This window comes from Peromyscus leucopus, chromosome 17 (genome assembly GCF_004664715.2).
Source record: "Peromyscus leucopus breed LL Stock chromosome 17, UCI_PerLeu_2.1, whole genome shotgun sequence".
NCBI classification, from domain to species: domain Eukaryota; kingdom Metazoa; phylum Chordata; class Mammalia; order Rodentia; family Cricetidae; genus Peromyscus; species Peromyscus leucopus.
Window position 1 is genome coordinate 13,070,552 of NC_051077.1, and position 16,412 is coordinate 13,086,963.

General features: G+C 44.1%; 1 protein-coding gene across 1 annotated transcript in view; it reads left to right on the forward strand.

The window, feature by feature from the left end:
- Nsd3 (nuclear receptor binding SET domain protein 3) overlaps positions 1–16,412 on the forward strand; it is a 111,027-nt gene that overhangs the window by 73,614 nt on the left and 21,001 nt on the right. The window contains 6 exon segments of the mRNA XM_028854832.2: positions 1,252–1,382; positions 2,652–2,780; positions 3,596–3,722; positions 4,820–5,017; positions 5,384–5,557; positions 13,003–13,149. Of these exon segments, the coding sequence (XP_028710665.1) occupies positions 1,252–1,382; positions 2,652–2,780; positions 3,596–3,722; positions 4,820–5,017; positions 5,384–5,557; positions 13,003–13,149 (906 nt within the window).

The window sequence follows — 16,412 nt, forward strand, 5'->3', positions numbered from 1 at the left end:
TTGTGTTTTTTAATCAGCGTTACCCTGGGCAGGCACCCTCATGTGTAGCTGTCAGGAAGCATCCAGTGCAAACTTGTAGGATGGGATGTGATAACGAGGCCCAGGAACCCGAGCAGTCTCCCGAGGCCCACCTCTTCCACCACAGAACATGGCTGTACTCCAAGCGCTGCCCCCATCCAGCCTGTTGCGGATCTTCATGGCCTCAGGAGACTTCTTTCTCCACAGTCTCTTCTGGACTGCACCTCCACCGTAGCTGGCTGGGCTGGTCTAGATGTGTTTGTTGTATGGAAAGTTTGGGGGGAAAATCGAAAAGACAAACTGTGGGTGGCAATATTAACCGTCTCCTTGGTTCCTTGGTCTTCACCGTGCCTACCTGCACATTTCATCGCGGCTGTCTCTGTATAGCCCACTGCATTAGCCCAAGAGGTTGTTGCTCTGTAACTTTTTGCACTATTGTTTTGGCTGGATTTGTATTACACGCAGTTTTAAAAAAATTTCCACACTATTCTCTGCCTTTTTTTTTTTTCCAAATATATATTTATTCCTTCCCTCCCAAAGTCCGGAGGCCTCTACTCCGGTCCTTGGTGATCTCCTGTTCTTGCACACTGCTTGTCCATCACAGCCCTCAGTGATGTGCCTCCTACATGGCCTGACAGTGTAGGCATGCTGCAGCACTTGCTAACGGTCACAACAAACGCCACGTTACCAGGAAAGAACAATTAGCAACATCCAAATTGATTTGGGGGATGAAAATCAACTGAATTGCAAAATTGGGGGGGTTGAAATGGCACTATCCGTGTACGAATCGAATACAAATCAAAGATTTGTCACATCCCTAATAAAACAAGATGGAGATGTCTCTGCGATCCTATCTGTAAAGCGCACTGTGTTGGGTTCCATGTCTTCCCGTACAAAACCGAAAGGCTCTCTGAACTGCTCCAGATCGATTGGCTGGCCTTCAGTTCTGATAAAATGGATGTCTAGATTGGAACTTGGGCTCTGTTGGTGAAAATAGCGGTAGAGCAGAACTGAATTGAATGTTTCCTAGCGCAGTTGTAAGTGAGCCACCTCTACCAGGAAGGCCAGAGGCTCCTAAAGTTCTCACTTGCAGCTTCAGGGCTCCAGAGAGCCGTGAATTCCCCTCGACACACTTAAGATGAGTTTGGGGAAAGAAAACACTCTCCTGCAAAACAAATGAAAGCAGTAACCCTAAATACTACTTTAGGATTAATTTCAGTGTGTTGTGTTAAGGTGCCAGCGAGATTTCAGATTCCTGTAAGCCTCTAAAGAAAAGGAGCCGCGCGTCAACTGATATGGACACGGCTAATTCCGCCTACAGAGACACGTCTGACTCCGATTCTCGAGGACTGAGCGATCTGCAGGTGAGTATGGGCAGGGGTCTGGCCAGACTGTTCTTTCCTGCCTTGCCAGCCACCGTAGCATGCTTCTGTGGGAGAAACCAGGGAACCGTAAACGCTCGTGGCGGGATGTAGGGCTGGACTCTTGGTTACCGCGATAACTCAGTTTACCTGTTTGGTAGGTCTGGGTAGGTCGATGCTCCTTCTTCCTTGCTCCATATGCAACTCTCTGAAAATGGAAGGGAATGGCCTTCCCCAAGGGAAGATCTGCATTCTCCTGCTGGAACCTCCAGACAGACTTTCAGGGTCTGCAAACCACACCCATCCAAGTCAGGTGCTTTATGCGGTAGTGGTGGTCAGCCTTGTTTAAAAAAAAAAAAAAAAAAATTAAGGTCAGGTCCAGGTATGATGGAGCATACCTTTAATCCTGGTGCTCAGAAGGCAGATCTTTGAGTTACAGGCCAACCTGGTCTACAGAGCCAGTTCCAGGACAGCAGAGCTACATTGTGAGACCTTGACTAATAACAACAACAACAATAACAACAATAATAACAAAATAAAAACTTGTAAAAATATGTTTTTGAGTCAGGGCCTCGTGATATAATCCTGGCTAGCCTGGGACTTTCCATATACACCAGGCTGGCCTGAAATCACAGACACCTACCTACCTCAGCCCTGGCGAGGTTAAAGACGTAGCTTGGCTAGAAAAAAAAATTCCTTTGGTTATTTGTACCTTACTTTGTAGATTTCTTACATAACAGAACCAGAGGAGTTTTGTCTTTGTTGCTTTTTAAATATTAGGGGCAGTTTCTCTTAGATGACAGATAGGTAGCATCCCTGGGATGAAAGAAGGAAGGGAGGGAGGGAAGGAGTGAGGGAAGAGAAGGGAAGGTAGGAAGGAAGATAGGCAGCCAGGAAGGAAGGAAGGCTGGCAGGAAGGAAGGCAGGAACACAGGAAGGCAGGCAGGAACACAGCAAGCAGGCAGGAAGGAAGGCAGGCAGGAAGGAAGGCAGGAACACAGTAAGGCAGGCAGGAAGGAAGGAAGGCAGGAACACAGGCAGGCAGGAAGGCAGGAACACAGGCAGGCAGGCAGGCAGGAACAAAGGAAGGAAGGCAGGAACACAGCAAGCAGGCAGGCTGGCAGGAAGGCAGGCAGGAACACAGCAAGCTGGCGGGCTGGCAGGAAGGCAGGCAGGCTGGTTGTGCTGAGACAGATCTGAGCCAGTTGCACGAGGCCTTGCATTATGTCTGCAGGATTGTTTTTTCTTTATCCTGTGCCGTTTTCCAAACAGGTAGGCTTTGGGAAAGGAGGAGACAGCCCTTCAGCGGCTGCAGATGCAGATGCTTCTGACTCTCAGTCTGTGGACTCCAGTTTGTCTCGGAGAGGCGTTGGCCTCAGTAAGAAGGACACCGTGTGTCAGGTAGGCAGGTGGCTACCTGTAAACACGTGATCCTGTTCTACCAGCATGTCCTCGGCGCCTGGGTTTTTATTTCATTCTGTTTTTATTAGATTGCTTTAAAGCTGTGGGTCCTAAGGCTATTGGTGGTTCTCCCTGTCCTGAACTGGAATATTTGTCATTCATTGGGTTTTGTCATTTTGTTTTTGAGGGTCTCACTTTGTAGCCTGGTCTGGTCTGAAATTTGCTATATAAACCAGACTGGTTTGGGACTAGTATGCCACCTTGCCCAGCTACCTATTCCTTTTGAATTTTTTTTAGTTATTTAATGTTACATTTTATGTGCATGAGGGTATGTGCACCACATGTTTACCTGGTACCTGAAGAGGTCAAAAGCGGGAACTGGAGTTAACATATAGCTGTGTGAGCTCCATGGAGGTGCTGGGAACCAAACCTAGGGCTTCACAGAGAAACCCTGTCTCAAAAAAACAAAAAGAGAAAAGAGAAATTTGAATTCTTGGGTCCCATTTTTAGACCTCTAACTCAGAATATTAAGAGAGGGGCTGGAGAGATGGCTCAGAGGTTAGGAGCACTGACTGCTCTTCCAGAGGTCCTGAGTTCAATTCCCAGACCCACATGGTGGCTCACAGCCATCTGTAATGAGATCTGGCGCCCTCTTCTGGCCTGAAATCATACATGCTGTATACATAATAAATAAATCTGAAGAAAAAAAAAAAAAAAGAGTTTTAGGAGAAAAACCCAGTGGCCGGCCCTTCCTCAGGTACCCCAGTCAGTTCTGATGCTCTAGTTTGAGACCCGCTGCTTTCTCGCCCTTGCAGATCTGTGAAACCGCCGGTGACTGTCTGGTTTCCTGTGACGGGGAGTGCTGCAGACACTTTCACTTGGAGTGCCTGGGGCTGACTGCACCCCCTGAGGGAAAGTTCATCTGCGAGGAGTGTGAAACGGGTGAGCTGTGCTGTGGAAGGCCCAGTCGGGAGGGTGTGCTGGGTGGTGTCTCCTGGGACTCTGTCTCTTTCTAGTTAAGCTGCTCTCCTCCCTCCCATAGGTATTTCAGCAAGTTAAGACATCATACGTTATTGAGCTTCCCAAGGTCAAAAAAGCAGTCCAGATTTCCACTCACAATGTGCCTGTGACCCCCATCCCCCCCAAAAAAAATAGATAAATTAATTTTGTTTGTTGAGTATGTGAATCAGGCAGTTTTGCAGCTGGGTCTAAGAGCTGAGTGTGCACATGCACACACACACACACACACACACACACACACACACACGCACACAGCAGCAGGAGGGATGGGAAGGAATTTTTTTTTTTAATTTTTTACGAGTTATAGAAGTCTGGCGTAGGTTGAGTTGGGCTAAGACAAGCTCTTGTGTAAGTGTAAGCCAGGCTGGCCTTAAATTCTTGAGACCTTCCTTCACCTTTGAAGTGCTGAGAATTCTAGTTTTAGGATCTCAGTTTAGCTGTGTTCTTGCATTTTTAAAAACTTATTTTGTGCATGGGTGTTTTGTCTGTAAGTATGTTTATGTGCATGCCTGGTGCCCAAGGAGGCCAGAAGAGGGTGTTGGGTGCCCTGGACCGGAATTACAGATGGTTATGAGCTGCCAAGTGGGTGCTGGGAATCAAACCCAGGTCCTCTGGAAGACCAGCAAGTGCTTGTGACCATTGAGCCATCTCTCCAGCCTCGGGTTTCTTTTTGTATGCTGAATTCGAAACTATAACAGCAGAATTTCTCTCAAGAGCCCCTCTTTGATATCTATAGCTGCTTCTCTATAAAAGGACTAGTTAGCTTATGTGGAGGCACGCACATGTAATCTGAACACTAAGGAGACTGAAGCAGGAGGATGGCAATTTTGAGGCTGGTCTGAGGTACATAAAAAAGTCCTTATCTCAAAAAACCAAGTGCTGGGATGCAGCTCGTTGTCAAGAGTAATTGCCTGCATGCCCAAGGTCCTGGACTTACTCCCAGCACTTGGAAGGTTAAATGAAATGGACTATGCTTTAATCAGATCTTATTTAACCCATGTGTGTCATCGATTTTCTAGGCCAGCACCCCTGTTTCTCATGTAAAGTGTCTGGTAAGGATGTGAAGCGTTGTTCCGTCAGTGTGTGTGGGAAGTTTTACCATGAAGCCTGTGTCCGCAAATTCCCCACCGCCATCTTTGAGTCGAAGGGGTTCCGCTGTCCCCAGCACTGCTGCACCTCCTGCTCTGTGGAGAAGGACATCTACAAAGCAAGCAAAGGTAAGCAGGGCTGGAGAAGGGACGCGTCCAGAGTGCAGTCCGCACGTATGCTCAGCACAGCCTGTCGACAGTGTCGGGCCTTCTCTCTGCTTATCTCCAAGTTGAGAAGCTGAGCCACAGCAGCTGACTTGTCAGGAGTTCAAACTACACTAAGAATTCCTTAAGTGTAGATGAGCATTTGATTCCTTTGGAGCATCCCTACATGATTATCAGCTTGCATTTGGGGACTGGGACGTATAGGAATGACAGTCAGCCTAGTGAAGATCATTGGTAATGACTGTGACCAGTGTCACCTGGCGGGGAGCCCTGCTCACAGAGCATCATAGCCAGCATGCTGTAGACGGCTCTTGACCTGTCTTCACACAGGGCGGATGATGAGATGCTTGAGGTGTCCGGTCGCCTATCACTTTGGAGATGCGTGTGTTGCTGCTGGAAGCGTCTCTCTGTCCTCCCACGTCCTCATCTGTAGCAACCATTCCAAACGGAGTAGTCATTCTGCAGCTGCCGTAAACGTAGGCTTTTGTTTCGTTTGTGCCAGAGGTGAGTGTCGACCCGTTTTATTTTGTGTTCTGACTTCATTGGCATATTTCTCCATTTAAATGTGTCTCTGCATCGGAGAGAGCTCCAGATGTTGCATAGTACTATGTCCTAGGAGTGCTGAACCCATCCTGCTATTACTAAAGGAGAACATTTCAGGTAGACATCCAAATCATGAGAAAGTTAATTTTGCCGTAAGCTAACATCTGCTTTTAAAAAATACCTTAAGCTGGGTGTGATGGCCCACACCTTTAATCCCAGCACTGGAGAGGCAGAGGCAGGAGGATCTGTGAGTTTAGGCAAGGCTGGTCTATATATAACAAGTTCTAGGCCAGCTGAGGCTATATATAGAGAGAGACCCTGTCTCAGAAAGAAAAAAACAAGCAAGCTTAGAATTACAAGTAGGTTCTGGTTAGTTTTTCTGTTTGATATTTTCACTAGTCGAAAGAGTATTCTCCTCTTCAGTTTTCTGTTAAAGCAGTTCCTCCCCACACTGTTGTTAGCTGATTGTGTCCTGTGGGAAGCAAGGCTGGCACGGTTGTTGCATGTTTTGATCTGCCATTGAGGGTTGATAAGATGCAGCCGCGGCCACCCATGTGCTGCTTTAGTTAAGAGCACCCATGTAGAGTTTCCACGTGTGAGATGAACAAGCTGAAAACAGTACTGGGGGATGGTATTAACAAACTGAAGTTCATGGTTGTCTTTCTTTTGTATTTGTGACAAAACCATGACCAAAGCAGTTTATAGAAGAAAGCATTGAGTCGGGAGCTCGCTTACAGTGTCAGTGTTTAGTCCGTGACCGCCATAGTGGAGAGCGTGGCAGAGGCAGGCACGATGCTGGAGCAGCAGCTGAGAGCTCACATGTGGAGATAACAGCCACAAGGCAGAGAGGGAGCTAACTGGAACGGCTTGAGCTTTGGAAACCTCAAAACCCACCCTCTCGTGACACACCTTCTCCAAGAAGGCCACACCTCCTAATCCTTCCCAAACAGTTCTACCAACTGGGGACCAAGAATTCAAACATATGAGCCTAGGGGTCATTTTTACTTTCAAACCATCATATTCCACTCCCTGCACCCCTAGGCTTGTGGCCATGTCACTAGACAAAATGCATTTAGTCCAATTTCAAAAGTCCCCATAGACTTTCAGTCTCAAGACTATTTAAAGTCCAAAGTCTCTTCTGAGACTCAAGGCAGCCTCTTACATGTAACCCTCTGTAAAATCAAAAAGCAAATTATTTTAATTCCAGCACATGGGAGGCAGAGTCAGGTGGATCTCTGTGAGGCCAGCCTGGTCTACAAAGTGAGTTCTAGGACAGCCAGGGCTACACAGAGAAACTCTGTCTCAAAAAACAGAAAACAAACAAACAAACAAAAGGCAAATTATATACTTCCAACATACATTGGCACAAATATATATTTCAATTCCAAAATGGGGAAAGGGAGTTTAATGAGAAAATATGGACCAAAGCAGTACCAAAGCCCAGCAGGGCAAACTCCAAATTCTGCACGTCCATGTCTGATGTCCAAGAGCTCTTGAGATCGCCCTCCTTCCAGCCTTGCTGACTGCAGCCCACTCCACACTTCTCCACTTGGACTGGTGCCACACTCCGTTTGCAGTTCTCTTTGGCAGACATCCCGGGACCTGGCGTCTCCAACACCCTGGGATCTCCATTGCAATCCAGGCTTCACCCTCACAGCCTCACACAGTGACCTCTCGGGGTCTCTGTGCAGGGACTCCCCTGGCACACACCTGGCCTCAGCATCTGTCCTTCACTGTGGAGGAAGATTCCACAACCCCTTTACTTATGTATCCTTCTTGCCTCTAAAGCCAGAGCCGTGTAGGGGTGCTTGCTACCAAGTTCTGCTCCTCTGCTTTGGATGGGGCCTGACCCCTCCTTGGATTACATTTGCATAACCTTTGATTAGTTGCTGCTGTCCTTGTTGAGTAGGTTTTCTTTGCTTTAGAAGCAAAAGATTGCTTAGACATTTCTTTTTCTTTCTTTCTTTCTTTTTTTTTTTTTTTTTGTTTTTTCACAAGATAGAGGCTTAGCTGAGTGGGGCCTTGCCATTTTGAATCTGGTCTTTAAACTTATCATCTCTTTGAGTACAAGACTTGGCTGTAACATTAAATTTCTTCATGCTCTTTTTCTTCTCAAAGTGTACATTTTGTATTTCTTTTTTCCCCTATTTGTTCTTTTTCATTATAGATCTGCCTAAGAGTGATCACTAATAGCCACATGACACAGTCAATACTAGGTTGTCTTGAAATTTCTGCCAACATTAATCCAAAACTCTTCAATTTAGCCTTTAGCAGATTCTAAAGAAAGGGCAAAAACCAGCCACATTTTTTTGGCCAAAAATATTACAAGAATAGTCTCTAAGCCACATGCTTAATATTCTTCCCCTTTGAAACATTGAGCTGAAACTTTCATAGTCCGCACTGTTTTTACCTCTGCTGTCTTCCAAACTCCTGCTAGGGTGGCCCATTAAGTCCCACCTACTGCATTCAACCTTGCTTTCCTCCTCCAAAGTCTTCCGCATTTCTCCAAAACCCAGCAAGATCAAGCTTGCCACAGCAATATGCCACTCCCTGTTACCAAATTCCATCTTAGTCACTGTTCTACTGCTGTGAAGAAACACTATGACCAAGGCAGCTTATAAGAAGGCATTTAGTTGGGGGCTTGCTTGCAGTTTCAGATGCTCCCCCATCATGTCAGGGAGCATGGCACAGGCAGGCATGGTGCTGGAGCAGTATGGAAAGCTTACATGCTGAGTCAATCACCAGGAGCAGAGAGAAAACAAACTGGAAATGGCTTGGGCCCTTGAAACATTAAAGCCCACCCCAGTGACACACCTCCTCCAACAAGACCACACCTCCAAATCTTTCCCAAACAGTCCACCAACTGAGCACCAAACACATGAGCCTATGGGGGCTGTTCTTTCTCTTTCCTTCTTTCTTTTCTTTTCTTTCTTTCTTTCTTTCTTTCTTTCTTTCTTTCTTTCTTTCTTTCTTTCTTTTTTCTTTTTTTTTTTTCTTTTTTTTTTTCTTTTTTTTTTTTTTTTTTTTTTTTTTTTTTTTTTTTTTTTCTTTCTTTCTTTCTTTCTCTTTCTCTTCTTTCTTTCTCTCTTTCTCTCCCTTTCTCTCCCTCTCTCTCTCTCTCTCTCTCTCTCTCTCTCTCTCTCTCTTTCTTGTTTAGATTTATTTATTATGTATACAGTGTTCTGCCTGCAGGCCAGAAGAGGACACCAGATCTCATTACACATGGTTGTGAGCCACCATGTGGTTGCTGGGAATTGAACTCAGGACCTCTGGAAGAGCAGCCAGTGCTCTTAACCTTTGAGCCATCTCTCCAGCCCTGGGGGCCGTTCTTATTCAAAGCACCACACGGTACATAATTCACTGACTGTGATACACACTGTCCATCTTTTTCTTGTTTTTTGAGACAGGGTTCCTTTGTGTAGCCCTGGCTGTCCTGGAACTCACTCTGTAGACCAGACTGGCCTCGAACTCACAGAGACCTGCCTGCCTCTGCCTTCTGAGTGCTGGCTTAAAGGCATGTGCCACCACTGCCTGGCTCACACTGTCCATCTTTATCTTGGCTGTATTATAATTAAATTCTTTTTCCCCCTTTTTTTGGTAATTAGTAATCATTATAATTGCCTTTTTATTTAATTAAAATGTCACATTTGTTTTTAACAATTTTTTTTTTTGCGTTTCCCTCTATGTAGTATTTAAAGGAACTGCTCAATGTATCAAGTCTGTTATGCTTTATTTAGACCTTACTGAAGATCCAAACTTTTTATTGTTTGCTTTTGCTTTAGGTGCCAGTTAGTTTTCTGGGAGTACTAGACATCTTTTTTTTTTTTTTTTTTTTTTTTTTTTTAAGGTTTCCTTTCTCTTTTCTCTTTTAAGATGAGCTCTGTCTGGAGGCTGGTCTTAAACTTGTCAACTCAAGCGATCCTTCTGCCTCAGCTTTCCAAGTAGCTGGAACTGTAGGCATTTTATTTACCATGCCAATTTGTAAAGATATAATAGCCGTTAAGTAGGATGAAAGATTATTTTGGGTGGTTTTGCTTTTGAATCTCTCATTTCAAAAAAATAAAATAAAATAAAAACAAACCTGAAAGGAGGTAGGCAGTTAACTACTAAGTAAACATCTGTCTTGGCAGCTTATACAGCCCCTTGTGCAGCCAACTGGATTCCTTACACCGGGGCTTTCTACCTATAGCCTCAGTTTCGTAAGCATGTATGTTATCTGCCATCAGAGTAGGGGCACTGTTACTTTGGCTTTGGATTCTGGTTTGCTTGTGGTCTGGGGATTAGACCGAAGCACTCATGCTAGACCAGTTTCCTACCACCCATCCTTATCCCAGCCTGAAGCCAGAGTCGTTACAGTTCCCGCTTTGAAGCAGATAGGAGTTCTACCAAAATATCCATTGCTACATTGTCAGATAGGCAAATAAGAAATAAGAAATTATCCCCATCTTCTGTTACTGAATAGAGTGGCGATCAGAAGGACTGTTTGTTTGTACCTGGATGTATATATATGAACCGTGTGTGTGTGCAGTGCCCATAAGACCGTAAGAGGTCATCAGATCCCCTGGGACTGGAATTCGGAGTGGTTGTGAGCCACCATGTTGGTGCTGCTGGGCATCAGACCCGGATCCTCTGCAAGAAAAGCCCATGCTCTTAGTCCACGGGCCGTCTCTTCAACCCCACACTAGTGAATTAGAAATTGATGCACAGCGTTGGAAACTTGAGTGACGGTGATGGCCCTTCCAGCCCCTTCATAACAGTATACAAAAAAATGTTGGTTTATAATTAGTATGATAGCTTACTTTGGAGTATATTCGAAGTCCAGTTCAGTCAGTATTTTAACCAGTATTTTTTGTGCTGTGTTTCATTTAATAATTGATTGCTTTGTTTTATTTTGTTTAGTTGATTTTCGTTTCCTGAGACTGGGTCTTACTAAGTAGCTCTCGATGTCTTAGAACTCACTATGTAGACCAGGCTGGCCTCTGCCTCCCAAGTGCTGGAATTAAAGGCTTGCACCATTACAGCAAGCTACTTTTTTATTCCTTTAAGTTGATTGCTCTTTAAAGCTATTTTAATTTAGGACAGATAGGAAATGGTATACTTACAGAGACTCTTGCCACTTTGTAAAATTAAACTGATACCCCTTAACCAAAAGCTTGATGATAACATGCATGGGACAAAGTCCGGTGATTCAGAATCAGAACCAGAACCTGTGTTTATATCTGTTTATACTTTATTTAAAAGCCCATAAAATGAATGCCCACATATTTTAATTGTATAGTAAATTAACTTCATGTTCTCTCACAGCTTTTTGCAAAAAATTTATTCTAAACATATCAGATATTTGAGATTTAAGAAGGTTTAAATCAAAGTCTTTTAAAGTATAAATATGTAAGCCAGGTATGGTGGCAAACGCCTTTAATCCCAGTACTCAGGAAGCAGAAGCAGGCAGATCTCTGTGAGTCTGAGGCCAGCCTGGCCTGCATAGTGAATTACAGAACAGCCAGAGCTACATAATGAGACCCTCTCTCAAAAAAGCCAAAAAGAAAAAAAAATATGTAATGTTTTAAACTTTCAGGACACCTATTTTTAAGGAGATTAACTATAGTAAATCCATATGCCAAAGAAAATACTTCAATAATTTGTTTTAGTATTAGAAAACGGAGCGTATTTTCTCTATTTCTAGCCTTATTAAGAATTTTTCCGTCCTCATAAAGTATTTTTTCTTAGTTCTTAGTTACTGGATGTTTAAATCATGGAGCTGGGGCCACTGAGATGGCTCAGTGGGTAAAGGCACGTGCTGCCAAGCCTGACGGCCTGGTGTTTGATCCCAGGAACGCCCTCAGTGGAAGGAGACCTGACTCTTGCAAGTTGTCCTCTGGCCTCTACTTACATGCATGTATACACATGCTTGCAAGCACACACAAATTAACTAATTAGTTAGTTAAAAAATAAAGACATGAAACTAATTCTTAAGGATGGAAAGGTCTAGAACTATGTTTAGAGCTTTCACACACATCCCCAGCCAACTTGAAACACCATAGGAAATACTGAGATATCTTTCAGTGCAGTTTATATTATTCACATTTTTTGTGCATCTTGAGTACTCTATGCAATAAAGATTTCTTAATATTCTATGCCTATGTTTGTAATAGAGCTGATAGGTTAGGGTTTTCTTATTATTTTAATAGTAATAATAGAGTTTATTTTGCGTATGTAAATCACACTCTAATAGACACAATTTGAAACAATTGCCACAGTTACCTTAGGAAGCATTTCCTGTTTCTGTGGATCAGGACACTGAAGCCTAGGCTGAGTGATTTCCCTCAGGCTCAGCTGTGAGTGGAGGGACTCTGCTTGACCTTCCTCGTTTAAAAGTCTCTTTTCTCTTTCTCCTTCCTCCCTCCTTTCTTTTTTCCTCCCTCCCTCCCTCCCTCCCCTCCCTTCCTCCCTCCCTCCTCCCTCCCTCCCTCCTCCTCCCTCTCCTCCTCCCTCCCCCCCCCCCCCCCCCCCCCCCCCCCCCCCCCCCCCCCCCCCCCCCCCCCCCCCCCCCCCCCCCCCCCCCCCCCCCCCCCCCCCCCTCCCCCTCCCTCCCTCCTTCCTCCCTCCTTCCTCCCTCCCTCCTTCCTTCCTCCCTCCCTCCTTCCTTTTCCTTCCTCCTTTCTTCTCCCTTCCTTGCCCCCTCTCTCTTTCTTTCTTCCTTCCTTCCTTCCTTCCTTCCTTTCTTTCTTTCTCTTCTTTTTTTTTTTTCTTTCTTTCTCTCTCTTTCTCTCTTCTCTTTCTTCCCACATCTTTGCTCTAAATGGATAAAAAGACATTGACATCACGTAACTTCTTAGAAAATTACTGTTTTAGTAGCAGTGTCAAGTTCTGTTCGTTCACCTACTTCAGACATGTCTTGACCCATCTCAGTGGAGGGCAGCATCCGATGAAAAGTACACCATAGGAAAGAGTCGGCGGTGACCCTTCCAAAACAGACCTCTTCTCAAATGGTCCCTAAGTGACATTGTTCTGATGTGTTCTCTCAAGTCCTAGATCATTAGAAACTGGTAACTGCAGAGTAATTATCATTAGAATCACAGTGCTGGCGTAGAAAATGGCAAGAGCTGCACTATACATTTAACTGGAGGTGTTGGGAGCCGGTGTGTTACAGCTGACCTTCTGTTTTCTCCTGAGAGGATAGGTCTATACGTAGACCAGAGGAACTTTCTATAGCTGTTTAAGCTGGGAATTGCTTTCTGTGGTGGCAGAAAAGAAACCAAGTAAAATCTGAAATGATTTGCACTCCTTTAGTAAGGTCCAGGGAAGTAGGGCCGCATTTCATACACTCCCATCCCTCACTGATTTTCCCCTCATGGAATCATGGGTAGTCTCATCGAAGCTCATCTCTTTCTGTTTGTTTCATATAGGGCTGATAGTTCAGGACCATTCAGACCCCATGTTCAGTTCCTATGCCTATAAATCCCACTACCTACTGAATGAATCAACCCGTGCTGAGTTGATGAGATTACCTATGGTTCCTTCTTCGTCAGCTTCCCAAAAGAAATGTGAGAAAGGTAATAATTAAAAGAGTTCATTTTTGCCTTTGCCTTTTCCTCTCTCTCTCTCTCTCTCTCTCTCTCTCTCTCTCTCTCTCTCTCTCTCTTCTCTCTTTAAATAAAGGGGGGGATGTATGCCTGTCAAGTACTGCCTGTTGCTTTTGGTAGATTCTGCCTTGGTGGTTCTGACTGTGTCTTCATATGGCTATAAAATTATCAAAAAAGGCTTAAAATAATTCTGTCATCACAAATTTTTACTTTTCTCCCTGAGTCAGTTTTCATACATTCCAAAAATGTAGGTTATTAAAAGCAAAAAACTAGAATTTCACTTAACATAAAGGACTATTTGGAAGGCTGTTTCTTATTTGCTTGATCTAGAACTAACATTCATATTATATTAGGGTAATCATGGTATAGTTTGTCGTTACCTATAAGCTAACGTTAGAAAGGCTATTTAGAAAAAAAAAAAAAAAAAAAAAAAAAAAAAGCCAGGGCTGGAGAGATGGCTCAGCGGTTAAGAGCACTGGCTGTTTTTCCAAATGTCCTGAGTTCAATTCCCAGCAACCACATGGTGGCTCATAACCATCTATAATGAGATCTGATGCCCTCTTTTGGCCTGCAGGCAAAACATGCAGGCAGAACACTGTATACATAATAAATAAATAAATCTTAAAAAAAAAAAAAAAAAAGCCAGGACTGGAGGGATAGCTCAGCCATTAAAGGCTAGGTTCCCAACCAAAATATAGAAGACGAAAAAAAGCCAAAGTAACAAATACTAGAAAAGATTGTTTCTAGAACATAGTCTGTTGTTTTATTTCTTAAATATTTAGTTAAGATGCTATGAAAACAAGTGCCCTTCCCTTAGGAGGGAAGCTGGGGTTGAGGGCAAGGTAGCCAGATCAAATTACTGATGGACAGTTTATTCCAAAAGAACCATGAGCTACATGTATGTTCGTATTCTCCCAGTCAGTCTCATTCATGCAGGAAAACTTGATTTGTGCCTAACTTGCCATAGCCTGCTTATGATAGAGGAGAAAGTGACTTGATGTTTATTTGGGGGTTTGTTACCCCAGAGGAAACATGTGAGTTTGGAAGGTATGGATAGGGCTTTCACTTAATATATTTTCATTATGGCCTAAGGTCCAAGTTCAGAATCGATGAAGAAAAATTCATTATTCACACCAACTATATCATGTATGCACATTAAACATAGGTTTTTATTAGTATTTGCCATTCATGCTGCCGATTTGATGTATCCTTGCTCCTGTGTTGGCCCAAGTGGAAGACTGAGATCTGAGCGAGGTGATTGGAGCCCACTAGGGGTATCGGAGAGAGGACTGGCCTGTGGCCGCTCGTTCGCTGTCTGCTGAGGTCAGACTGCATGGCCGTAATGGTGATGCTTGTGCTTCTGAAGGGGGTGGGCGGGCCTGCAGGCCTGCTCAGCCAAGAGGAATTAGCCTGTCAGTGCATCTGTAAAATGAGATTAACTCAGTTGTTCGGTTTCCAGCATTCAGGATTAACCTTGGTATAACTGGGATGGTTTTGAGCCCTCTACTCAGCCTGAGTGATGGATTTCCTCTCTTGTATGTGGTGAGCAGGTTTTTGTTGTCCTCGTGCTTTTGTTTTTATGCATAGCATCAAGGTAGATCATTCACATTTTTATTTTTTCTATATTCTTACGTACTTTGAACATCTCTATCATGGTAATTCTCACTGAGTCTGGCTCTGTATTTCCTCTGAAGTAAGGCTGAAACTTAGGACCATTTACATTGGCAGTAAACATGGCCAGCCCAGCTTCCACGGTGCTGCTAATCATCACATATCCTCCTCTAAGGCCGTCTGCCAGGCAGGTCCCCTTCTTCATTGTCCCTTCCACGGACTTAAAACATCCAAGCAGCTAATCTCAAGGCTGGAAAACGGAGCCAATTAATCCCCACTGACACCTGCAGTCGGGGGGAAGCAAAGCGCCCGTGACTGAAGTTAAAGATGGCGGAGGAGATACAGTGCTTGTCCATCGCTGGTTGTATGTAGGTTCTCTCTTTGTTTTCATGTAACAGTCAGAGGTCTGAAAGTGCAGGAAGACAAGATTTCTAAACTCTGTAAAAGGCTGGAGCAGGTAATCTGATCAAGTTATATGGAAGGCTCTGGGTCTTGTCTGTGAGGCTCTCAATCTCTGCCAGCTTGTAGGTTGTAGAACTGACTTGCCAGTGGAACGTCCCTCGTCTTCAGTGGTCCACCTTTCCTGTTACTTGTTGATATTCACGCTAGAAACACCTCATCTTCTCCGCCTCCCCCACCCCCACCCCTGTTTTTATTTGTTTGCATTAAAAGGATCATTCTGTTTGTCACACCTGTTTTGGTGTCAGCCAGGGAACATTGTAGTCTAAAAAGAGAGAGCTCAGTAGGAACCTGAAAAGATGTGTTTGCATGTAGTACTTCATTTTGCTCTGAGAATTACCTGGTTTTGTGCTACAAAGCAGTGGTTCTCAAACTTAAGTCAGAAAAATAGATATACAAAGAAAACTTTCGAGTATTTTTGGAAATTAAGAGAATTACACATTTATACAATATAGAGTTACATGAGATGTATTTGGCTGTGACTTCAACCATTCAGCATGATGACACTATAATACTTGCATTGCTTTTGGTTCAGAGTTCTGTATTTCTTTGGTCAATACAAATAGGGGATCGGACATGGTGGCGCCTGCCTCCAGTCCCTGCACTTGGGAGACAGGCAGGAGGACCCCAGTGGGAAGTGGGACTGCACAGTGAGGCTGTCTCCCAATAAAGTGGAGGAAATCGTTATCATTGAAGTGCAAGTTGGTTGGGGTTGGTATGATTTAGAAAATATGGGTCATAATTAGGAGAAAGGGAATCCTTGGTGATGGAATGGTTACGGCTCACTGCTGCATCGCCTGTTTGTCTGTCTGCCGCACTGAAAAGGTACGGTGCTATGACTACTGTTTTCAGAATCTGTGTTCCACTTTGGTATTTGAAGAAGAAAAGAAGTACTGGTCAACTTACTGTTTTCATTCTTGGCTGATTTTATTATAAAGGGATTTAGTGCATTTTGACAGTGGCTTAAAATACAAACATGGTTATTGCTTTCTTTCTTCGCTCAAGAACAAAAGAAAGCTATTTGTTTGAAAACCTCCTTTCAAATCTCCTTGGGTTAAACAGTTTCTGTCTCTTTGCGATGTGTTAGCTAGCTGACATCTGACTCCCCAGTTGCTCGTCTTCTAAGGGGCACCGAGTGGTTTGGTCTACTCAGAGCTCCAAGT